Here is a 26,028-nt window from a genome sequence, read left to right on the forward strand (position 1 = left end):
TCTAATTTAATAGACTGATCAACTATCCACTGTTCTAATTTGCTAGTACTATCAAAGTAACTACAGTACAGAGCTAAAGAAACTTAAATTCATATCAATGTGTATACCAAATACCTGCTTTATGCCAAGAACCATGATGGGTGCAAGATTATGAAGAGATAGAAAGACATACATGTTAATAATGGGTCTCTCACAGGCAGCAACAAATAGAGTAGAAAAGCATTTAGGTTAAATAAAGTCAAAATTGCTCCTAAAATGAAAGCATTTCATGAATACTCTCAAACTTGCCAAAATTAATGGATGGTGGTCCTAGAAGCACAATATTGTGAATGTAATTAGCAGCACTGAATTATGTATTTAAATGTGGTTAAAGGGGGAAATTTTAGGTTGTATGTATGTTACTAGAAAAAAAATTTTTTAAAAACATAGCACTACAATAGTGAACCCTAATGTAAATGATGGGCTATATAGTTAATAATACAATTATAAAAATGTTCTTTCATGAATTTTAACAGACATACCACACTAATGCAAAATGATAATAATAGGTTGGTATATGGGAACTTGGCCTTTTTTCTGTAAAAACTCAGGATTTTTCTATAAACCTACACTTCTCTAATTAAAAATAAATAACAGTTGCAGGGAAAAAAACTTGTAAAAAAGGTATGACAAAGCTTCATAATGATGTTTTACGTATAAGAATTTTTTTGACAGAAATTTGACCCATTTTGATTTTTTTTCATTGGTAGGCACTCCAGTAATAAGAAACGTAGCAGATGATTAAAATACATGGGTTTTAACAGTCTCCAGAATAATAAGTTAACAAGTTAAAATGTAAATTGAAGAGGGATACAGTACAAAAGGCAAGGAATCTGGAGACTAGGAATTCTTACCCTACTCTGTTATCAACCAGGTGTGACCTTACCTGACTCTGAAGCCAGACACCTGGCTTACTTGCTTTGTTAACTTGACAGGTTACCAGCTTTTTTTTTAAACCTTTGTTTCCTAATGGCTTAACAACATGATCTACCCTCATAGGGTTGTTGTAAAGATTAAATGAGAATTCCACATAAAGGTTTTGGCACAGTGTTGTTTTTTTTTTTTTTTAAAAGAGGCATTTATTTGTAGAAAAATACTAATGTGAAACCATATCATAAAGACCTTGTCAATGTAATAAAAACTGTTCCAGACAGTTTTCCATGAGGTTGGTTTCAATGTTACAATAACTAAACTTATCCTAAAAGTAGTGTCTGTGTACCAATTTTTAGAATAACTTACCTCATCTATTCTCTGAGTGTTTTAGAAAGTGCCTTACTAGTGTGTACATTTTGGACTTTTTTTCTAATAGGAGTTACCAGTTACGGAGCTGAGTTTTTGGTACCTGTTAAAGAAAAGGCACTTGTTTTCTGTAACAGTGCCCAGCAAAATAAGCACTAAAGTAAAGCTGTTATTATCTGTGGGCCTCAGTTACCTCCCCTGTATGATTAAGGGATTGAAGATGATAACCCAGGTCCCTTCCATTTCCCAAATTTCATGTTTACAATTTTCTCTCCACTCATATGCAAAAGAGGAAATTTTTGATATAAAAGGGGACTCTGCTGTCTTACTGGATTGTGGAGTATATGGAAAATGAATGCCAAATCCTCTCTTGAGTTTCAGTTTCAAAAGCAGAAAATTTTGAGAATTAAATTTAAGAAAACAATGTAACAGCTTTCAGCATACTTCATGGCATATAACAAGGCATTAATACAGTACATACATGTTTTAAAGTTATATTTATCCCGTGCTAACTAGGTTTGATATAGGTGAGTTACAATAGATTTCCAATCACTGAAAAAGAGAACTTTGATTGTATTTACCTCTATATTATTGTTCATTAGCCCACAAGCATCAGCAAAGTCTGGGTGTTTTGTGTTGATATAAGCCAATTCAATTGCCACTAAGTTGTGGACCTAGGAAAAAATAAAATTAGGCTATCCATGCAAAAATATTTCATCTTAATTTTGCTCTGAGAAACATATATAAAGCTTATTAAACAGGTTATGCTAAAACGAACAGTAAACTTATGCCTCTATAAGTAACCAATAATAATACCCCAACTGGTAAATCAGATGCTAATAATTTGCTCTAGCTTTTAAATCATTTGCATTTCAGCATCTCAGACTGCATTTCTAAGGGAGAAAAAATGACAGTATGGCAGCTAGAGATATTTCACAGTTGGATTTGTGTCAGGTAGGTAACATCTTTTTTCTGAGTTCCAAAGCTTTGTGCAACTTTGCTATTAAAACTTCATATTATCCACAACTCCGTGTCAAAGTTTAGATTAGTTTCAACAATATGAAGACGGTTCATAACCAGATCTAAGATAGGATGTTAATGTTATTTAGTTACATTTAAAAGCACATTTAAAGACCTGAGATAGTGACTGATGAGCCTTAATTATGCGACAACTAGTTGAAATATATCTGATTCAACATCCAAATGGGAAAATAATCAAAAAGGAATGTTGAGATCAATTTTGCCAGCCCCCTACAGAATATGCAAGTTTTACACAACAGATTAATTCCTTTACTGTGTCCTCCACACTGTTCTGAAAAGCTCAAGTATCATAAGAGAACTAAAAGATCAAGAAGCAGGTAAAAAGGATCTATTCAAATGGAATTCCAATGATATCAATAGGTAGAGTTTGAAGCAAGGCTAAATACAGTCTTAAACATCTGAACCTGTGGACTATTCTTACTAGGGTAACAACCAAGCAGCAGCACTTATATTCCACACTTCCAAGGATTCTCTTCTTCCAGTGGGGCTCACTATCCTGACCAAAGACCCAAATGCACTTTTACTGACCAAGAAGAAAACGCCAGCCAACAATTTAGAGTCAAATGCTCTAGATACCACAGCTTACCCCATATTTCTGCCAATTTCAGCAATTTTATTCTTGAGGATAGTAGCAACCATGGAATAGTAGTAAGCAACCATGGTATTAGTACTGGGTCATCAAGCAAGAAAACTGTAGAAGCAGCCAAATTACCTTAGTGCACTTCACAGTTAAAATAAGAACTTGCATAACAGTGCAGTTTACTGGGGCTAAGGACAACTAATTTTCCATTAGATCAGTGGTGCTATGTAATACAGCAGTCTATTCACAATCCTCAGAAGTAACTCAGTTCTCATGGAACTGCAGGCTAAGAATGATTGTAAAATATAAAGGGAAAAATGTACTCTATACCAGAATTATTGAAAAGTTTTCTTTTCTTCCCAATACACTGGGAAATATTATTGTCTAAACTTTAAAGTAATCATCATGTAGTACAAAAAAGCAGCCAAACTAAAATTTAAACTTTTACTAGTAATGATTACAATGATGCTTTGTAAAATAATACTTCACCATTTCATTTGTGACAGGCAACCTTTTACGAAGAAGACAAGTCACTACTTCAACTATAGCATCATGAAGTTTAGGAAACCGCAACAATTCCTATACATGATGAGGAAAGAAAAAAGTAGCAGTTAATTTATTTTGTTTAAAGGAGAATTGAATAGTCACCTAAATATTGAATTGGATGTGGAAGTTACACTTAAGAATACTACTTCAACCACACAGATTTTAGTTTTTAGACTGTCTTATACATTTTTACCACTCCTTAAAACCCCCACTTCATATCCTTTACTAGTTAGTCTGAAACCTTTTACATTACTTTCAGTTACCTGTGTACTGTAATTGCTACAGTGCTGAATGATCCTTTGCATTTCTTCATGAACTAGTTCCACACAACGGAGGCTAGGCTCTTCCAGACGTTTGATTTGCCGCTTGACCAGTAATTCAAATGAAACCTCAGGCACAAACAAAGCAGGACGGGGACCCTGAAAAAAAAATTAGAGCTCTAAAATTATAGCTAATATTTAATTTTAGTTCTTCCCAAAGCTTAAAAATAAATCAATTTTTTTTGTATTTTTAATGAAAAGTGCTTCTTAAGTATGAGAGCAAAATAAATTGTACAATGAGTTAAATATATATATAGAGAGTACATAGTATATGGGTAAAAAAAAAAAAGCTTTAACCTCGTTTCAAAAAATTATAAAAGTTAAGCATACTCACAGTAGCATTCCTAATGGCAGTCAAAATATCAATAGTGTTAAGGCCACCTAGTGGGTCAACAGATTCTAAGGTTCGCCCAAAAGTCTCATGGAAGATATAACATATTCTAGCACCACCGCATCTGAAAGGAAATAAGGTATGTGGTTTGACTACAAAGAAAAGAAGCCACAAGTTGGAAATCTTTCCATAAACTTATAAACTTACACTTGTCTCACTTTCTGAGACCATTCCCATTTTTGTGTTTTCTTAACTCTCTTTTCAGCCAGTTTCTCCATTTTTTTTTTATGGGGAAAGGAGTCATTCTATAAAAGGCATACATATATTCTTGTATATGTAACAGTAACTGTTCTGTCAGAAAACATCAATTAAGAATTGCTAAACCCCTTTTCTCTGTCCTAGTTTTCTTCAACTAGACTGAGCTTCTTAAGGAGAGTAAACAGTATCTTATTTATTTCTGTTTTATTCACAATTTAGAGCATAGGTTGCAAACTTTTTCTATAAAGGGCCAGACAATAAATAGTTTAGGCTTTTCAAGCCATAACAGACTCTGTTGCAATTACTAAACTCTGCTGTTGAGTTCAAAAGCAGTCATAAGACAATATGTAACCTAACGAGCATGCGTGTATTCCAATAAACCTTTATTTACACATACTGAAATGTGAATTTCATATAATTTACATGTGTCACAAAATATTCTCACTTTTTTTCAAACATTCAAAAATGTAAAAATAATTCTTAACTGGTGAGCAGTAGTTTGTTGACTCCTACTCTAGACCAATTAAATCTGACTCTCTGGGTCTAGGTCCTGGGCACTTTCTGTTTCCTATCATGTTTAATGACTAGAAACCCTGGTATTATATTTTATTTTTCATTCAAATTCAGCTGAATTCTACAAATAGCTTTATAGTGTCTCTCCAAATCATCCCTTCCTTTCTATTTTCACCACCACCATTCAGTACTTTCTTGCAGTAGTCCAGGTAAAAGGTATTACTCTACCACCAATAATTGGTTTCTCTGTGTGTTTTCCCCTCTCCAAACAATTTTCCATAATAATCAGAATTATCCTTCTAAAACAGGTTATTCCTTTGACCAAAAGTTTTATTTTTTATAGTAGGAAGCTTTCAAATTCTATCTTCAAAGTCCAACTCAAATTCCTTCTTAACTATGGAGCCCTCCCAATCCCTGAAACAAATTTAAATGGTCTCTCTTCAGTGTTCTAAAAGCTTGATGAGGTGATTACACAGATACTTGCTTTATTAACTGTTCATATAATTGTCTACATAAGTTGAATGCCCTTTTCTGGATATAAATTTATAAGTATTTAATAAAAGGAATATTGAAATAAAAACACTTTCTCTTTTTCTGATTATACTTCTTTTTGACACCTAATCAAGCCTCACATTACCTTGACTTACCTGCTACACTCCTTGAAGGCCTAGTAGCAATCTTTATTTCCCTCAAAATGCCATAAATATAACCATTCAATAATTAGTCTATTAAACAGTCTGTCTTTATGGGGTTCTATGGTTATGCAAGGTGTCAGCACTGGGAGAGGTGGGGTGAAGGGTGTCAGCACCTCTCTCTACATTTCTTTTTGACTTCCTGTGAAGTATATCTCAAAAAGTTAAAGAAAGAATAAGGATGTGGAAAAATGGACATTCTTATCTACTGCCAGTTAAATGGTACAATCTGCTAATAGTATAGCAGAATGTAATAAACTAAGGATGTTATATCCTTCATCTAGTAATTCCACTTCCAGGAATTTATCCTAGAGGTTTCATTGTACATGCCCCAAAGTTAAGAGCAAGGTAATCCATCACAATATTGCTAATATTTGTGTGTAACTTTAATTATCCAACAGTAGGAGATTGGTTAAACAAATGAGGGTATATCTAAAAAAGTAAAATACTGCACATATCTATGAATGACAAATATAGATGTATAACTAATATTAGGAAAGTTTTTTGAGATATGTTGATTTAAAGAAATGATTTCAAAATTGCATATATAGCAACTAAATTTTAAAGAGGTGTAACACAGGCATTTATATATTTGTACTGATGCACAGAAAAGTGTCTAGAAGGTCAAGGCCAAATTGATAGCAGGGGTTATCTATTCATGGTGGAATTAAGGGTAATTTTGTTTTTATGTTTTATTCTTGATACTTATCTGCATTTTCTAATTTTTTTCATAAACAGTTATACTGTGTATATTAGAGAAGCAAGAAACATTTAAAAACTTAAATTAAGAAATATTAAAAAATGCTTATCAAATAAAATCCCACAAAAAAACCCTGAAATTTTTACTGTGATTTATGTAGTTTATAAAAGCCTTTTTATGCTCAAAGCAGACAACACCCTATCTTTTCTAACAAAATAATATCCCTTCTTTGTAGGCAATAAATCACAATCAGATTTATCTGTTACAAAGGCACTTTAAACAAAAGATAAAGTGACCCAGCAATCTTGGTAACCAAATCCACAGAAAAATTTCTTACTTACAGCTCTGAAGTTTCAATGTATTTTGCAGTCCCTTCAATAGTGTTACAGTATTCTGTGGCAAATTTGGTAATAAGCTGGAGTAAAGTAGCACTTTTATCATCCACAGGTTCACCGTAGCTATTTAAAAGAGACTGATATTGAGCAGCTAAAACATTTATTCTTGTTTTCAGCTCTGGTAAGCAATCTCTGATGTGATGCATCAGTAACCTAACAAAGGTTAGAAGGGAAGGATTTTAAAGTAAAATTGTGTGTTTTGAAGACCTAAACAGGTTGAATTTTAAAAATGTAAATAATGAAGAACACCTGTCAAATGCTTTTTCTTGGCAAGAAATAATGGAAATAATGAAACCTTAGACTACAGGCAAATATTTAGTCTAAAAAAATGACAAGAAGGAAGCTGTTTTGTTCAATGCTTTTTAAGTCTGCCCTAGTCCCATCAAACTGCAACAATTACTAGGGAACCAAATATAAAATGAAAAAACAAATAATTTTCATAATACTGCAATGTCCTCAAAGAAAGTAAGCCATTTGATCCAATTTACCTATAACATTTTTATTTCAATGACCTATCGTTTATGATTATCTTTTAAAATTATTATTAGAGAAGTTGTGGGTTTACAGAACATAAGATTGTCTTGTATCTTAAGATTCAGTTTCATTATAAAAGATAATCAGCCTTAAACTTATTTAGAAATGGGAATAAGAGAAAAGAAAGAGAATGGCTTTCACTGTAGTCATTTAGAAAACAACAAAAAAGTCTTTCAGTCCCTACACCATCAGTGAGTGTTCAGAATTCCAGGTATATAGCTTGATTTCTTTCTACTATGAACAGGAATGGAAGACATCCAAATTTTTAATTCAGTTCCTAAAATCCAAAGTGGAAATAAAGTCATCTACTATCCAGTTTATCTTCAAAAATAAAATGGCTGTCAGAAATTTCACAATTAAAACATTTTAAAATTCACTTTAACATTCAAGACTACAAGATGATGCAAGCCATTCACCCCAATAAAAATAGACACTTAATCCACAAGAAGCCAAAAGTAAAACTACACAGGAGAATATCATAAAAATGTAAGGAACTGACAGTAGAAAAGTTTCAGATACCGTTGGCACACCAAAAACTTCTCATTTTCCAAAAGTGTAAAAAATGTTACCTATTTAGAGTCCTAGCAAGATATTTTGTTCCATTTCTATTGGCCAGAGATGGATACTTCTTTTGAAGAAAAGCATATTCATCACGGATTGAATCTGTTACACTCTTCTTATTGTTAATATCTAGCTGGCTCCTAAGGTTGAAAAATAACAATTTTCAAATAAAGTTAAGTCAATTGTGTTTCTGTAGTTAGTGTAGATAATGACAGTCAAGCTAGTAATGGTTATGAGGATGGTAGCCTAAAATTAATTTCTTATCATGGTCTAGGCATTGCTCCTAACACCTGACATGGATATTTTCTTTAATTCTCAAAATAATTTTATGTGACAGGTACTATTATCTCATTTCATAGCAAAGAAACGGAGGCTCAGATAATCAATACTCAGGTAAAAAAATAACTTACCCAAGGCTGTACATGAAGTGACAAAGCCAAGATTCAAACTATATTACCTATATAAGTAATTAATGCCTGAACAGTTTAGTCTTCATTCTTACCATTAACTATAGTTAAAAGCAATACTCTGAAGTAACAAGGATGGACAAGTATAAAAATGAGTACTTTATCATTTATCCATGGACAGGCAACTAATTTCTACCAAAAATAACTAAGTTAATTGGAAGGGTAGTCATCTACAAAATACAACAAACAGTTTTACACCGCCTCTTGCTTGAAAGGGGGGATATTGGGATTTTTTTTGAGTAAGTGGAAGTAGGGGTGGGAATGCAAAGATATATGAATAGAAGCAAACAACTGGACTGGATCTTAAATATATTTAGTACAACATTTTAATTTTTAAAACATCCGAGACCCAAGGATGTTGGATGTCATTTAAACCCACATTATATCTAGCCTGTGGAAGATCTGGGACTAGAACTCAGATTTCATGACAAATTCAGTGCTTCCTACTATATAAAGGCTTTGGAGTAAGAGAGATCTCCATCTGAATCTTGCTCTACCTTTTGCTAGCCATGTGACTTTGATAAATGTATAACCTGAGTTTCCTAACCATAAACTAAACATTAATATCCACCTCACAGGGTTGTTGTAAGGGTTCAAAGAGAGAGCATTTGCAAACTGCTGACACTCAGTAGGATGTCTAAAAAGATAAGACACTCAATAACAGTTTCCTTTCCACAATTTTTAATAACAGCTATTTACAATTAGGATACTTTTAATAAAATTTCTCCAAGCTACATCCTAGCAATTGTAGCATCTCTAATGCTAGAGGTTAGGCCAATCTACTTTTTCTTATCCCAGAGCCCCTATTCATACAGGGCTTAATATCATAGGCAAGAATTCTTAAAGCCTGGCCATTAAATAATCTTTCATTTTGTGGCACGGCTTACTTTAAAAACATTTTTGACAAAAAATATCTACAGGAGTTTTTAGGGAATCTCTTTGCTTCCTAGAGCAATGAATTCTTTAGCAATACAAAGATTCTACTAAAAGGGAAAAATAGGACACTTTCACATTTCAGACTGATTTTAAAAATTCAAACTGCTTTGAAATGAGCAAGCTGTAGATCTTATCATATATTTGATTGCTAACCTGTTAACTACTCCAATTATTCCAAGTTTGACTGGTATAACCCTTCCCATCAAAACATCCATGGCATCTGTTCCTGCATCCATGAGATCAAGTTTAGTGATTACAGCTAGGGTTCTGCGACCTGGTAAATGAGAGGGGGGCGGGGGGGAATAACCCATTAAGAAAATCCATTAAATATTATTAAAGGAAAATTCTCATTTATAATCCCACCTAACATTACCTCTATCAGCACTTTGGTAATGCTTTTCCAACCTTTGTTTACAAATACTTTTTAAAAAATAATTTTAATCACAGTGTACAATTTTTTTTAAAAAATTTACATGTAATTTTTCTTAGCTCTTAGGTCTTTTTTATAAGTATTTAAAAAATTTTTTAAATTTACATTAAAATTTCCTCTTTCATGGTATATAGTTCTATGAGTTTTTACAAGTAAGTTGACAAAGAGCTGTGTCATTGTCACCTCAGGAGTTAGAACAGTTCCATTACTCCAAAAAAAATTTTTGTACTACCCAGTCAAACCCATTCCATCCCTAGTTTTGCCTTACCCAGAATGATATATAATGGAATCATATAGTACAATAGCCTTTTGGGACTGGCTTAATGCATTTGAGAGTCATCCATATAGTTGCATATAAAATAGTTTATTCCTTTTTATTACTGAGTAATGTTCCATTTTATGGATATATTACAGTTTGGTTATTTATTCCTCATTTGAAAGATGTGAGTTGTTTCCAGCTTTTGGAGATTAGAGATAAAGCTGCTATAAACATTCACATAAGTTTTTATATGAACACAGGTTTTCTTTTAATTTGAATAATTACCTAAGAGTAGGATTACCAGTTTTAAAAACTGGCAAACTGTTTTCCAAAGTAGCCACACCATTTTGCATTCCCAACAGCAGTGTATGAGAGATTCAGCCATTCTGTATAGCATACGATTTTACATATGGTATTTTCAATTATAACCATTTTTTCATATTGCCCCAAATCTACAAAATCATCCTCTTTATTGATTTCATATTATTGTCAAACACCTTAATTTATTTAATCATTCCTGTTGTTGGCCATTTAAAGTTGATTCTAATTTTTTGATACTATAAATAATACTGGATTAGATTATTTTCTTATAATATATATCCTAGAATTAAAATCACTAGATCAAAAGTTCTGTGGTTCAAGGGCCAATTTAAAATAGAATTAATGCATATAAAATGTTTAATGTTTACTTTAAATCAAGACATAATAAATCCTTTGATACAGATTCTTTTAATCTAACTGAAATGAACATGAATTACTCACATAGTAATTCTTAAAAGCTTAAAATAATAAATTATTTTAAAAAATGACACTGCTTGTGAGAATTTTAATTAGCAGTCTTAGCACTAACATTTCCTATCAAATTTTTATTTGAAATTCTTCAAAGCAGGAAAAGAGAAACATGCCAGAGCTCACAGATCAGTACGCAGGTAAAAAAAATACATGGGTTTCTTTATGGTGCAAAGCGTATATTTATCAGCAGCAATAATTACAAACTGGCTTTTTATAAATGCTAAGAGAGGCATACTACATCCTTAGCCAAGTATCAGACAGTGGCCCACGGTATGAACTAAGGATTCATAGTCCTTTGGGTTATGAAATAAAAAGGATTTTACCTTTATTTTTAAAATCCCCTCTTGCTTGAGCATGTCTAACATTTTCTACTTCTGCAGAATGTAGACACCATCTGCTATACCATAATAATCTACAAGGATTATGAGTTAGTCATTCATAGAAGTTAGCCATTTAAACCTTACATCATTTTATTTACACAAAAGATTTTTGCAAAGCTAAATCATTAGGGTAATCAATACAAGTATGGACACCATCAAATATTTTTGCATAGCCTGTACAATAATTTATCCATTATACTTCAGTTTCCACCATAATTTCTATTTGAAATTCTAAGCATTTTTAAAATCTGTATTAAAAATTGGATACATTCCTTTTAAAAACAAAACTTCCTTTCTTAAAGGTAGATTTACCAGCGCATATCAAGCACCTCATTAAATATTAACATCTGTCCTTACCATCTGGATCTACCTCTCTTGAAATTTTAAGAGCCTCTGATGTTGCCATATCTGTATTAGCAGCAGTGACAGCGAGGATGATGGAATTTGGATTACTGATGAATCGAAGAATGAGCTCTCTGATTTGAAGCTCAATATCCTTAGGTTGATCACCTACAGGTACCTAAACCAAAGAGATGAGCAAGGAACTAATAATAAAAAAATCAGTGCAGCTTTTCCCCCATTTAATTCACAGAATATAGGTATTACTCCATGTACAGATAGTTAAAATGAAGAACTTATACTCTATAGTGATATTTATGAGCTGGGCAATGTGTGAAAGTCTCAAAATATAACCCTTGCAAGCAAATACCAAAATATTACTTTTATGCAAAAATTTACTTAGCACAATTCCATGTTAAGGACTGGTCAATGTTAATTGCCTAAAGACAGATTCATTCATTCATTCAATTAACAATTCAATTAGCAAGTCTTGACAGCCTACTATATTTCAGGCACTGTTCTACATGTCAGGTTATTGATAATAGTGAACAACAACAACAACAACAAAAAACAAATTTCCTGCCCTCATAGAGTTTCTACTTTAGTGATGAGAGACAGACAATAAATAAATACATATATATAGTATCCAGATGGTTGTAAGGGCTATGGAAAAAATAAGGCAGAAAAGGAGACCAGGGAATGATTAGAGAAGACGATGCTTTTAAATTATTTTAAATTAGATTATACATTTAAATAGTCAGGGAAGACCTCACTAACACAATGATATTTGAAAGAATGAGCAGAAACTGAAGAAAGTAAGGGAAAGGTCCATGCAGATATCTGGGGGAAGAACATTTCAGGCAGAGCAAACAAAATGGGCAGGAGACTGGAACAGAAGGAGAAAGAAAGAGAATAATATGGAGAGAGATCAAGTAGAGATTTGCTGATTTCTGTAAGAAATCTGGCTTTTACTCTGAGAGAAATGGCAAGTCGCTGGAGAGATTTTGGCCAAGAAATGGCACAATTTTCACCTTATAGCATCACTCTAGCTGTTTAGTTGAGCATAGATTAGAAGTAAGGCTTGCTACTAAGCTATCACAGTAATCCAGGTGAGATGATAGTGGCTAGATCAGGATGATACCTATGAATTTGTCACACATGCTAGGATTCTGGATATATTTTAAAGGTAAGGAGAGTCAAAGGATTTGCTGGCAAAGGAAATGGAGTAGAGATACAGAAGTTGTCAAGGATGTCTCTAAACTTTTTGGCTGAGGCTTCAGGTAGAATGGAGTTGCTATTTATTGAGATTGGGAAGAATATAGAAGGACCAAGTGTAGTTGAGGAAAAAGTCAAGAATTCAGTATTAGACATGTCAAGTTTGACAGATCTAGTATACATTTAAGTGTATATGTCAAGTAAGCAGTTGAATATACAAGTGTGAAGATATTTGAGTGTCATCAGCACACAGACACTCAGTGTACTTAAAGCTGTAAGATTTGACGAAGGCATCAAGGGGATAAGTGTACCTAGAAAACACGAGAGGTCCAAGAGCTGAGCTCTGGGGTACTCACTGTTTAAACTTTGGAGATGAGCACAAACCAGCAAAAGACACTGAGAAGGGATGTGGCCCTGTCTCTCTCTGGCTAAGCCAACAAGAAAGGTGAAATCACTGCCCTCCCCCCTACGTGGGATCAGACACCCAGGAGAGTGAATCTTCCTGGCAACGTGGAATATGACTCCTGGGGAGGAATGTAGACCCGGCATCGTAGGACGGAGAACATCTTCTTGACCAAAAGGGGGATGTGAAAGGAAATGAAATAAGCTTCAGTGGCAGAGAGATTCCAAAACGAGCCGAGAGGTCACTCTGGTGGGCACTCTTACGCACACTTTAGACAACCCTTTTTAGGTTCTAAAGAATTGGGGTAGCTGGTGGTGGATACCTGAAACTATCAAACTACAACCCAGAACCCATGAATCTCGAAGACAGTTGTATAAAAATGTAGCTTATGAGGGGTGACAATGGGATTGGGAAAGCCATAAGGACCACACTCCACTTTGTCTAGTTTATGGATGGATGTGTAGAAAAATAGGGGAAGGAAACAAACAAACAAACAGGCAAAGGTACCCAGTGTTCTTTTTTACTTCAATTGCTCTTTTTCACTCTAATTATTATTCTTGTTATTTTTGTGTGTGTGCTAATGAAGGTGTCAGGGATTGATTTAGGTGATGAATGTACAACTATGTAATGGTACTGTAAACAATCGAAAGTACGATTTGTTTTGTATGACTGCGTGGTATGTGAATATATCTCAATAAAATGATGATTAAAAAAAAAAAGGAAAAAAAAAATCAAGCTGGGAAAAAAAAAAAAAAAAAAAAAAAAAGACACTGAGAAGGAATAGCCAATTAGATTGGAGGAAAACCTGTAAAATTGATATCCTGGAAGCCAAGCACAGAAAGTGTTTGGAGGAGAAGGGAGGGCTCAAACTATGTCAAATGCTGTTAACAGATCAAGTGTTGTTGCAAAAGAAGCTGATTATTCACATATTGGGTTAAGGAAAAAACATATTTGTTCACCTGAAAATAAACATTACCAAATTCATAATGAGCAACAACTCTTTCTTACCTTGGTCATCCCTGGTAAATCCACAAGTGTTAGATTGACAACATTGGGTGAAAAAATCTTAAGATGAATTGGTTCAGGGCTTACTCCCTAAAAATAAGTTTTAAAATAATTCTGTTAAAATCGTATGAAAATTCAATGAAATATGAAATGTTAAAATAAGCCTCATTTCAAACAGATAGACATTAGATGCTTTTAAATATGGGCTAAACTATGATCTGTAAAACATTTCAAACATCAAAAAAAAAACCTGATGAAACACATAGGAAATAAGGCAGCCAGGCATAAAGCAGCTGGCTATCTAGCTCTATACCACTAATTTAAACAATTTATTTGCCCTGCATTATTTCACATTCTTTTCGTCTTGATTTTAAGCAGATACCATTTCTTAAATGTTTAATAGACTTAATACAAAAATAACATCTCCCTCATTATCCAAATTTATCAAATTCCTGAGTTCAGATACTGAGGGATAGATAAGTTATTCAAATCAGTTTGGTTCCCAAGTATCAAATATTAAGCAGCAAGAGTATGTATTCATCAGATAATTTATCAGTAAGGGGTTCATCAGAAAATTTATGTGAATCTTTAGATCCGTGAGTTCAAATAATAAAAATCTGGAGAGTGAGAGATACCTGTATTTTCTTTCCAATAGACTAAGATTATTACATAGACATCTTTCCCTCTTTACCACTGACCCTATACAAGTTTTAGAATTGGGTTAGTGCATGAAGAAAGATACTTATAAGATGTTCACAATTGCCTTTGTATATGCCCTTCTTTATCCTTTAAAACGTCCTCTAATCGATTTAACCCATCTTATATCTTCCTTCATTGACCCACTGAAAGTTCTCATTTCCTAGGAAGCTTTTTTGAAGCATCCCTTACTAACTTACATTTGCTATATACATTACTCTGAATTACTTCCCTATTTTAAAAACTCCAGAGTTTCAAAGTCATTATATGTCAATATTCGGCACACCTACTTAGGTTGAATATTTCTCAGAATCTTTATTGCCTGGCATTCCCCTATAATGTCCAATACAATGCTTTGCCCACATTTAGCAAGGAAATTTTTTTGTGCTATCTTTTCCTAACTGAGCAGTCTGTCACTTCCCTGTAAATGTGTTTACAACTCCAATCCCATATATATTTTAAGTCCTTCACAGCTTTATGTTAGACGTATGAAATCACTTACATATTCAGACATATAAAATTACTTGCAAAAGATCAAAGTAACATATACTTGATTACAAACATGATTTAGGAGAGAAGAGATTTTAATGGATTTCAGGGTAGGGGACTTGTCTGTGACAATGAGGATCAAAACCTGCTTAGTAAGTAAACCATATCCTCAGCATAAATTAAACACTTGGTAGGTACATAGACTCAATCTTTCATGACATTTGGTTTAGTGTAACTAAAAAGTTTCCTTTCTGAATCACCATACGCTCACATCCACTGTAAATTCTGGTACTGTGTAAAATTACCAGCAATTCTTGAGTTCAATAAATCCATGGAGATCACAATCACAGAAGAGACCATCCAGATTGGTTGTACAATTAAGTATATCCCAGGATTGTTCTCAGGTTTTGACACCAAACAAACAAACAAAAAAACAAAAACAAAAAAAAAAAAAAAAAAAAGGAAAAAAAAGAAGAGGAAGAAGAAGAACAATCCCAGAAACCAAAACCCAACCATGATATAATTACAAGTTAATCTAGTTTCCTGCACCTTTATACTTCTATGCAATGTGATTAGAAATTCAGAAAAGAATAGCAGCAGTGACAATAACTCAAAGGTTACAGCCTAAAATTCAGTAATGAACAAAGCTTAGTCTTAATCAATGACTAAAACAGGGACAAATATCCTGAACAGGCATAAAGACAACATGGCTCCAAAACTGCTTTTTTTGTCAGGAAACAACCTCCCCAGGACAGATATAAGGGCTCAACAAATATGTGTTAAATTTTAGTACAAGGCTAGGGCTCACTTGTGGGATTCTCTGCAGCTGCCACAGTGAGCCTGGATTAAACAAAATATTTAAGAACAGAGGTAAAAAACAAATAATGAACAGAGAGAAAAATAATCAGAATTAAGAAAGGAAAGAAAGAAAAGGAAGCATTTAGGGGAGGCAGTGAGTGTCTGCTATCAAGATAAAAGGTATTTAATATCTAATTTATTTTAAATTCTCACAGTCTTAGAAAACAAAGTAATTCAGTTAACTTATTACTTCCTATTTTTTAGTAAGAAAACTTACCTAATTTCTCTCTGTTTTCATAAGTAAATCTAGTCTTATTCAGGTAAGAAAAAGAGTTCTTCAAAATACTTATATATCATAGTATAGTTACAGAATGACTAGTTATCGTACAGGAAAATACAGCTTAATATAGCAGTGTTAAGTAGAATACTTACATAATGAAGTGAGATTGTCAGGATCAAAAAATAAGCATCTGAATGAAATATTTGATAGTATATAAAAGCTCTAAGAAACAAATTAAAGGAATTTTAAGCAAAATTTTATATACTCGTGAAAATACTTCATTTTTTCCCATCAGGTCCTTTTATTTAAAGACCAGGATCATGAATTTACAATGCCCATCACACAACATTACATGCAGACCACCCTCAATAATAAGTTTACTGATGATTATGCTTTCCAGCTCTAACAAGATGCCTACCTTATTGTTTCCTGAAATTCTTTCTGTTTCATTTTCAATTTCTAGGCGAATTTCATCAAAATCTGTGTAAAGCTAAAAATCATTGAAACACAAACACCATATTCAAAATAAGACCAAAAGTTAATAAGTGGGGGTCTATAAACTTAAAGGATGTCAATGTGTTTGCTTCAGAGAATTAGTAAGCAAAATCTAATGCATACATTTTTTGGAGACTAAGATTCATAGTTTTTGTGAACTTTTCAAAACAGCCTTATCCTCCAACAGTTAAGAATCTCCAGATTAGAGAGAATCAGGCTCAATTTGAAGTATTTTCCAAATAAACTATTGTGGCTAGAAGTGTTGTTTACTGAGAAAGACTTATTTCACAAGTAATAGTTGCTTCAAAATAACATTCCACATGGCCAATGATAAGAAATTAAAAATCAACCTCTTATACAAAAAATTACTTTCAACATGTTACTTTTTCATTTTATTATTGTGGGATTACCTTATTTTTGGTGTGAAGAAATTTACCCCATTCTTCTGCTTCAACCCCTGGAAAAAGAAAAACTCATTTATTGGAAACTATGGAAATTATCTTTATTTAGGGATTCAAAAAGGAAACACAATAAATTGTTATTTATTCCTTTCTTGGCATTAACTACAAGTTACATGGTTTAAGACCTGTTATAAATTATATTTGTGACATTTTAAAAATTTTACCAAGTATTTCAAAATCATGAATAACTTCAGATAGAGGAGCTTAGAGGCCTTCTCTCGTCATTCGGAATCTGGATTTTATTAATTAAATTGTTTACTTCTTTTCATATTTTGCATGTAATCATATTATATTGAAAGGTATATTCTTTTTAAAAAATACCTTATACATCAAAGCATTTTACCTAATGGAAGTACTCAAAGTAATAGTTAAATGAAGAAAAACTAAGAATCCTACTGAGTAACACAAACCACATATATAATAAATAGATATACACTTATAAGGTAAAAAATGTGCCACATGTGAAAGAATCAGCTAATTTTTCAGTTTCTTTTTTTTTTTTTTTTTTAATTTAGTTTCCTGCTGGTTACCTATAAGGTCCCAATTTGTTGTTCTTTTACAGAAAGAGCTGTCATGGTAATCTGCAGCACTCTGTATTTTATATGCACTTTCAAGATGATTGTTTTCCAAGGTTAAGGCTGTCTTTTTCCCTTTGAATTGGAGGTGGGGCAAGAAATAAAATGGAGAAAACAAACAAACAAAACCCTGGCATATACACTGTATGGAGTTGTCACTCTACACATCAGTTTGCAATCATAGGTCTGTTCCTCCTGTACTTGCTGAAAAGACAGGAAAACATATTCACCATAAGCACTGTATGAAGTAGTCTAAAACGTGGACAGCAAATTTTGTTCTGTCCCAAGGAAGACAGGAATGTTTAGATGGAGAAAGGTAATGTGCGCCCCCCCAAGCTATTTTGCTTTTACAAATTCAGAGAAGGTTTTAATTTCTTATTAAGTTTATTGACTAATGAGTATCAGCCACCTGAAATCAAAATAAACATGACTATAAGAAATTCAGATAAATATTTATTGAAAAAAAGAGTGGATCATTTCTTTGGTGGAATAAAGGTAAATAAAACTGGATCCTTTTGGCAAGTAAAATGCTCACCTCTTGAGGCTTAGTAACTTCTTCCAAGAAGTCTCATGGAGGACTGTAGTAATCTATGTGAACAGAACTCACAGAGGCAGCACTACATACCAAAAGGGGTGTCTTTAATTTACCTTATCATATAAAAGAGGCCTGAATTCACAAGCATATTTTTAAAAATAAAAATAAAACAAATTACATTCACCACCAAAAAAAAGCTTGCATTTTAATGCAATGCCAAAAGGTAACAAAAACCACTAAAACCTGAAATCAATGTGGACAGGCAAATAAAAATGAAGGAAAAAAAAACGCACACAGCCTGTAAGAGTACATAAGCACACATGCAGGCATAATAAAAAAGAAGGGCCAAAAATAAATGGATAAAGAAAACCTTTAGAAAGGTGTCTTGAGTTTTTCCATGTAGCAGGGTCTGTAGTTAAAGAGAAACAGCACAAAATAAGTTTAGTGCTTATCACTAAAATTTTAAACCTTGTTAAAAAAGCAAATGTGCAGAAACCTGAAGACGTTTCAAATGCTCAAAGCATTCAATTATTCAAAATTTACAACTAGAAGGGATGCATATCATACTTTTCTCAAAAATGATTTAAGCCAAGCATATTGTGTGCCATAATTTATTTGTTTTTGACATTTTTAGAAAGTGAATTTTCCATTGCAATTAATTATGTCATTGTTGGTCCCTAATTCTGACACAAATGGATTAAAATTAATCCACTATTCAAAAACTTGCTTTATATGTAATGATAACCTCCTATGGGAAAAGATAAACTGCCTTATAAAAAAAGAATTTACAAAATATACTAAACACACATTTCAGAACCTTAGAAGATATAAGTATATGCAAGTATTTACCCTATTAGTAAGGGATTATTTCTTTGAAATATACATTGAATTTAACAGAACAACACAGAAAGTAATTCTTCTCCTTCATGGAGTCAATCCAAAGGGAGACTACTGCTTATATCACAGCCCTCTATCCAGAAAGATTAATCCAACCTTTTCCCTTTAATTCTTACATGTAATTTTACTGCCTTTTTGGAGCAACCCAATTCCTTTTACAACTAGATAATTAAACTCAATTGGCTAATAATTCAAATTACAACCAAGTTTTAGACATTATTCTATTAAGCATATATATTTGTATAAAACAAAAACAAAAACCTTTCGCTTTGGTCCTTTTGCCTTCAAAAACTTTTCTCTCTGCAATACAATGCTGTTATTATAATTTTTAAAATTTCCTCTGTTCAGAAATATAATATATAGTAAGTATAATTTTGTTCTTTAGTCAGCATGCCACTTTTGGATTTTTCTTAGAGGAAATCTAAGGAGAGCTTGATTTGTTTCTTAGGAACATATGAAAGATAATCATGGAGTTCAAAGTTCAAACTAAACCACCATCCCACTTGAAAACATAATCTGATTTCTTTTTTAGGAGGAATTTAACTTTGGCAGAAGTGGGGAGCATGCTGAGAAATTGTATACAAAATCCCATAAATCTATATATTGATATCTCAATCATTCTACATGGTTGGAGGAATGAAAGATTTCATGTTAAGTAAATTTTCCTGATAAGTGTAAGTATTTAAATATTAAAATATTTTATTTTAGCCAAGTCTGATGGACCCATACCTAAGATGTATTACACTTACTCATATCATGTTAGAATTCACGGATCTTAAAATTAAGCAATTATTGGTAACTTAGGCCTCTGTTACATAACAAAGCCCGCAGAAGCTATGTATATCCCTACACGAAATGGTTAGACAGTGATTTCTTCCGTATTTTGAACTTCTTTTGTCTGCTTATCCTTTCCACCTGTCAGGTATTTTGTATCCTTCTCGCTAACTATAACTTTATTTCCCTTTCTAATTTACTCTGTGTTAGAATGATTTATGACAAGCAAGAACTGCTTATTGCAAGAATAAAAAGGATTTCATGAGAAACTAAGGAACTATCCTAAAAATAAGACACATCAGATTTAGTACTCACAATCTGTGAAATCTATTTTGCTGTTCTGGTTAGCTGAGTCGTCATTTTAAGTGAAGTTTGTTTTTTTTTTTCTTTAATAAAAAAAATAAGCACTAAGCTTGGAAAAAAATATATCTATATAGGTAAAGATATGCAGATTTACTGACCAACCACCAATAAGAGACATCAACAAAACAGACTGATGTATAAGCAGAGAGATACCAAAGAGTTGATATAATTCTTTATCTGAAATGCACACCCTTTTCTTACAAGCCATGTTTTATCTAAGGAAACACTACCCACATCTGCAAAGTTTTCTGAGATAGGAAATCATATGCCCTTTTTAAGGTGACTGATGAAATTGAAAAAAAGTTAATAGAGACCTAAAACCATAGTTTCTTAAAACCTTAGTTTAAGATATTTGTTAAATTTGCTTGATAAAATCAGTTAGAGTATGAAGTTTAAAAAGTGTTATTCTATATATTTGAGGCTGAACCACAGGTTAGTCCAAAATGACAAATTTGAGGTTCAGAATTTCAATAATAAAGAAATATTACAGAAATGCAAAGTGATGAATAATATACCAAGAAGCTACCTAGTATAATTAAGGCTCCTACATATCCTCTGGCAATCTATCCAAAAATATTAATTGTTAACAACTATAACTTTATTAACATGCTTCAGTGATTAACTTCTAGAATCATAGTATATGCTCATGATGGGTTTTTCCCTTTTTCCTCAACATAAACATGATTAAAAGAAAAAAAATCAAGCCATCACCAATAATTTCTATAATAAATGAATAAGATCAGAATATAACTAGAATGAAACTGCATTGAAAACAGTTGTTTGTAGATGAGAAACAAACATGGTACTCCATTGTAAATGTTATTTAATAATTAAAGATGTTTTATAGACTTTTGTAAATAAGATAGAAAGTCTGAGCCAAACAGAACAAAACAGGAAGATTACACATATTATTACTCTCAGATATTTCAAATCTCACTAATATATACAAGTATGTGTAATATAGAATACATATTTAAAACAGCAACATAAAAATCTGGCAATAGACATAAGTAGCATTTCTTAAAATATTTTTAATTTAACCAAAAAAGGAACCATCTATAGAAAAAGGCAGTGAATATCTCCTTATTTTAATACTCCATATTTACTATTCATATGGTTAATTTAAAAAGATACCTTAATAGAGTTTAGCTAGAGACAGATGCCTAAGCATGGAGGAAAATATCTTAAAAATCACAATAGTGTGTGATATATAGGTAAGTCTCAGCAATAGAAGAATATTTTGTTTTGTTTTGTTTTTTACTATCTAAAGAACAGATTAGAAGGGAAAAGAATCAGTTAGCCTTCCACAGCAGACAAATAAGACCAGAAAAGGAAAAGGTACCCCGCTAAATTTAAAAAAGTCAATTTAATTTTATTTAAAATAAAATCTTTTCAATTAGAATCTAAATGATTTAAATTACAAATCTGAAAAAAAAATTGGTGTTTTAAACACTAGAAATGAATCTTAAAAGCACTACAAAAGACACTTTTTCTTTAAAATAACTAAATCCTGTTTACCGAGTGTCTCACTGGATCCTCCATTAAAATTCATATAAACAGCATTAATGACAATTTAGTAAGGAGATGAATTACCAAAGAGATTATTCTCAATATGATAACTCATGGCCCTTCAAATCAACAAAATTACTCTTCACACATGAGAAAAGATGCACACTACTTCTTTTCACAGGACTTCTGAGTTTGCTACAGACACTAATTTCTAATTATCTAATCAATTCTCTCTTTAGGAAGAGCCCAGAAATGAAGAGAGCTTTCAAGCAGTTCATACCCCAATACTGAAATTTACCATTTTCTTCTCCTGTTGTTTTTCGTTTATCTTCTGGTGAAACATGAACCAGCTGCAGAATGAGAGGTCTCCGGGTGACAATACCAGTACCTCTGGGAAGCAGGTCCCTCCCCACTAGACTTTCCAGCACTGAGCTCTTTCCACTGCTCTGAAAACGGAATATACATGAAGAATATGAGTTTCTTAAAAGATTCTTCTGTAATTCAGTAAGACTATGAAAACAGTAGCATAAGAAGCAATGTTAAAGGAAAAATTCATGCAGAGAGACTTAAAAATGATTATATTTTCTACTTCATGATTTTTACTTCTTAAAAAAAAAAATCCAAAACTAGAGAAAATAAAACCTAACCCCATAATTTTCCTACTTCTGGATACCTCCAACTAGGTTTTCAAAACCTATATAATAACATCATGCCTTAAATATATAGATATTTTAATTTAATGGGGCAGTACTATACCTCCAACAGTTTGTTACAAAGACTTTGTTCAATTTGTTCCAAACTCCTCCCCACCCAACCACCCCAGTATTGGGCAGTATTGCTTTTCTTTATCTTTGCCACTTTGATAGATGAACACTGACAGCTCATTTAAATATGCATTCCTTTATTATTGAAGTAAAGCATCCTTGTTTAAAGGCTTTATTTATTTCTCCTTCAGTGATTTGCTTGTTCGAGTATTGGTGTTTTATGTGTTTCTTATTATTTTATGAAACTCCTTCCCAGAATAAAAGTATTTCTTTCTTTGTTCTTGTTTCAAATATTTCTCCCCAAGTTTTCTGAAAATTTATTTTGAAAATTTCAAAGCTACAAAAAAATCTGCAAGAATAAGTAACAGTGAACACCTGCATACCTTTACATAGATTCTCTAATTGTTACCACTTTGCCACATTTGCTTACACAGTACTTTTTCCTTTACTGTCCCACTTGAGTTATTTATAGATATCATGACATTTTACCCAAAATATTGTGGCATCTATCTCCAAAGAATAAGAGCATACTTCTATATAACCATAAATTTCCTGATCACAATTTGAAGGTGATTAGGAAATTTAACATTGATATACTACTACTAATATACAGTAGATAATCAAATGATATTTAAAACTCTAGTCTAGATTATACATTTAAAATGTTTCTGAATTTTGTTTTTCTTAACTTTGCAGTATACTATATTTATCTATACAGATTTTTTTCTTGGTAGTCGAAAGTAGTCTAACTCGTAATATTTTTTCTACAGATTCAAAAACTCTAAATTCATCTGTTGTATCAGACAGTATCTATGAGAGGCAGACAACACACTTAAATTCGGTTAATTCAAGAAGGGTTTAACTACATGGAAACTATTTACAAAGCTGTAGGTGAAATTTAGGGGCACCACAAGGAATAATGTAGTAAACCAGGCTGGTAACAGCACAGAAACTGTCACCCATAGGCCCTAAAGGAGGGACCAGGATTCTCAGAAGAGAGACAGAGGCAGCCCAAGGCACCTGCTTGCTGCGAGGGAGCCAAGGGAATAAACACCCAGAGGTCAGTCTTCTCCCTCCAATTCCCTGCCAGAGCTTCCCACTGCCAAATCCAGTTAGGAGCTAAAGGGCATAGGAGCCGAATCACATTGCCCAGAAAGACTTCCCTCTAGGGTGGTGAGCAGGAGTACTGAGTGGATCTGGAAGGTCAAAATTGAAGATTATGTGGCACATCTATGAAACTGGACTACTACCTTTTGGTGCTGCTATGTTTGAGTATCCAAGTTTACTGTTATCAAATCAAGTAGAATGTTTTCCATCTTATTTTTTTCCCTGTGCTGAAATAATTTAAACAACATGGAAATTTCCTGGTCCTTATATATTTGATAAAAGCTGTCTGTCTAAAAAAATCATTTAACTGTTGAAGGTTTTCAAATTTATAGAGTAACTGCTTATAATATTCTTAGAAATTTTTCTTATTCTTAGTATTTTGTCCTAATGTTCTTTTTATTGGTCAAATCTGTCTTTTATTGATTTTGCTTTTTCATTTCTTTTAATATTAATTTCTTCTTCCTAGACTTTACTTTGGGGGTTTAATATTTATTCTTCTTTTTAAAGATTCCTTAAGTTGACTGGCTAGCTTATTTCTCTATCTCGACCACCACTACTCTCCCTTACCCCCCATACATACACATACATCCCTCAGTGGAGTCATCTGTATTTTCTTCCTTCCAGAATCCTGGTTCTCAAAGACACAGTTGGTGACAAAATCAGAATAATACATACTTATTTGCTTTTTATTTCACATTACAAGCAAGTCTTCAAAGAATACCAATACTACGACCACAAATATGATTGTTGAGAATAGTTTAAAAAATGTTTTGCATGATCTCCCTGTTCTCCTCCCTACCCTATAGACCATATTTTCTCCCTTTTCGCTCTCATTTAGTCTTAGTTCTTTAAGTTTATGTGTAATGTTCACTACCAATCCTTACCTTAATGTCTCTCTAGTCATTTTGGTTCTTTGAACTTTGCTCTTTAGTAGCTTCCTCAAGAAGGATCAATAGGAACAATATTCCTTGAATTCTAGGATACTGATAATAGTTTGTGACTTTAATGCTTGAAAATTAATTTGGCTATATATAAAAATCTTTGGCTCATACTTTCTTTCCTTCAGTATGGAATTCCACTGTATTCTCTTAGTGTTGCAACTGAAAAGCATGATTATCATCTGATTTTCCTTTCCTTACATAGGACTTTGAGTTTTCCCTGCATGCCTGAAGGGATTTTTGCCTTTAAAGATTAATAATCTTAATAGACTGCATCTTAGTATGTTTTTCTGTCAGTGTTCTCAAGTATATGGTATACTCTCTGTGCTGGTTTGAATGTATTATGTCCCCCCAAACGCCATTATCTTTAATGTAATCTTGTATGGGCAGATGTATCAGTTTTGATTAGATTGTGATTCTTTGAGTGTTTCCATGGAGATATGCCCCACCCAACTATGGATGATGACTCTAATTGGATAATTTCCATAGACGCATGGCCCCACCCATTCAGGGTGGGCCTTGATCAGTAGAGCCATATAAATGAGCTGACAAACAGAAGGAACTCAATGCAGCTAAGAGTGACATTTTAAAGAGGAGCTACAGCCAAGAGGGACACTTTGAAGAATGCACAGGAGCTGCAGATGAGAGACAGTTTGAAGACGGCCGTTGAAAGCAGACTCTTGCTCCAGAGAAGCTAAGAGAGGACAAATATCAAGTGCAACTAAGAGTGACATTTTTGAGGAACTGCAGCCTAGAGAGGGACGTTCTGGGAGAAAGCCATTTTGAAACCAGAACTTTGGAGCAGACACCAGCCACGTGCCTTCCCAGCTAACAGAAGTTTTCCAGACACAACTGGCCATCCTCCAGTGAAGGTACCCAATTGCTGATGTGTTACCTTGGACACTTTATGGCCTTAAGACTGTAACTGTGTAACCAAATAAAGCCCCTTTATAAAAGCCAATCCATTTCTGGTGTTTTGCATTCTGGCAGCATTAGCAAACTAGAACACTTTCAAAATACAGTTTCAAATCTGTTTTTAATTAAGTAGACTTGTAAATTGTAGTTTTTAGTATTTATTCTGTCTCCTTGCTATCGTTGTCTTCTTTGGGGACCCCTATTATACATATGTTTTGGACCTTCTTTGTCTATTTTCAATATGTTAGTTTCTATCAAATTCTGTTAACTTGTTTCGTAATTTCTTTTTGATTTTTAAAGTTTTTCTCCTTTTTAATATCTTTGTCTCTTAAGGTATTATCTGTTTATTTGCTTTCATTTTCCTTCTAATTTATCTTCATTCCTAAAATATCTTTTATTTCTAATACTTTACTGAGTTCTACAACCTATTTCTTTATTCAGTTTTATTGAGATATAT

The 26,028-nt window shown here is 32.9% G+C and overlaps 1 protein-coding gene across 10 annotated transcripts in view; it reads right to left on the reverse strand.

Annotated features, from left to right (window-relative positions):
- DNM1L (dynamin 1 like) overlaps positions 1–26,028 on the reverse strand; it is a 62,722-nt gene that overhangs the window by 16,327 nt on the left and 20,367 nt on the right. For 4 of the 10 annotated variants that reach the window (XM_037845065.1, XM_037845064.1, XM_037845061.1 and 1 more), the window contains exons 2-14: positions 22,146–22,293; positions 18,675–18,713; positions 17,144–17,190; positions 16,657–16,728; positions 13,979–14,065; positions 11,371–11,533; positions 9,306–9,426; positions 7,758–7,889; positions 6,601–6,807; positions 4,100–4,220; positions 3,709–3,864; positions 3,389–3,478; positions 1,860–1,952 (exon numbers count right to left, since the gene is read on the reverse strand). In XM_037845065.1, the coding sequence (XP_037700993.1) occupies positions 1,860–1,952; positions 3,389–3,478; positions 3,709–3,864; positions 4,100–4,220; positions 6,601–6,807; positions 7,758–7,889; positions 9,306–9,426; positions 11,371–11,533; positions 13,979–14,065; positions 16,657–16,728; positions 17,144–17,190; positions 18,675–18,713; positions 22,146–22,293 (1,476 nt within the window). Of the gene's footprint in view, positions 1–1,859; positions 1,953–3,388; positions 3,479–3,708; positions 3,865–4,099; positions 4,221–6,600; positions 6,808–7,757; positions 7,890–9,305; positions 9,427–11,370; positions 11,534–13,978; positions 14,066–15,465; positions 15,583–16,390; positions 16,414–16,656; positions 16,729–17,143; positions 17,191–18,674; positions 18,714–22,145; positions 22,294–26,028 lie in introns of those variants that run through there. The other 6 variants (XM_037845063.1, XM_037845062.1, XM_037845068.1 and 3 more) reach the window with 3 other exon arrangements.

The sequence above is a fragment of the Choloepus didactylus genome, chromosome 8 (genome assembly GCF_015220235.1).
Source record: "Choloepus didactylus isolate mChoDid1 chromosome 8, mChoDid1.pri, whole genome shotgun sequence".
NCBI classification, from domain to species: Eukaryota; Metazoa; Chordata; class Mammalia; order Pilosa; family Megalonychidae; genus Choloepus; species Choloepus didactylus.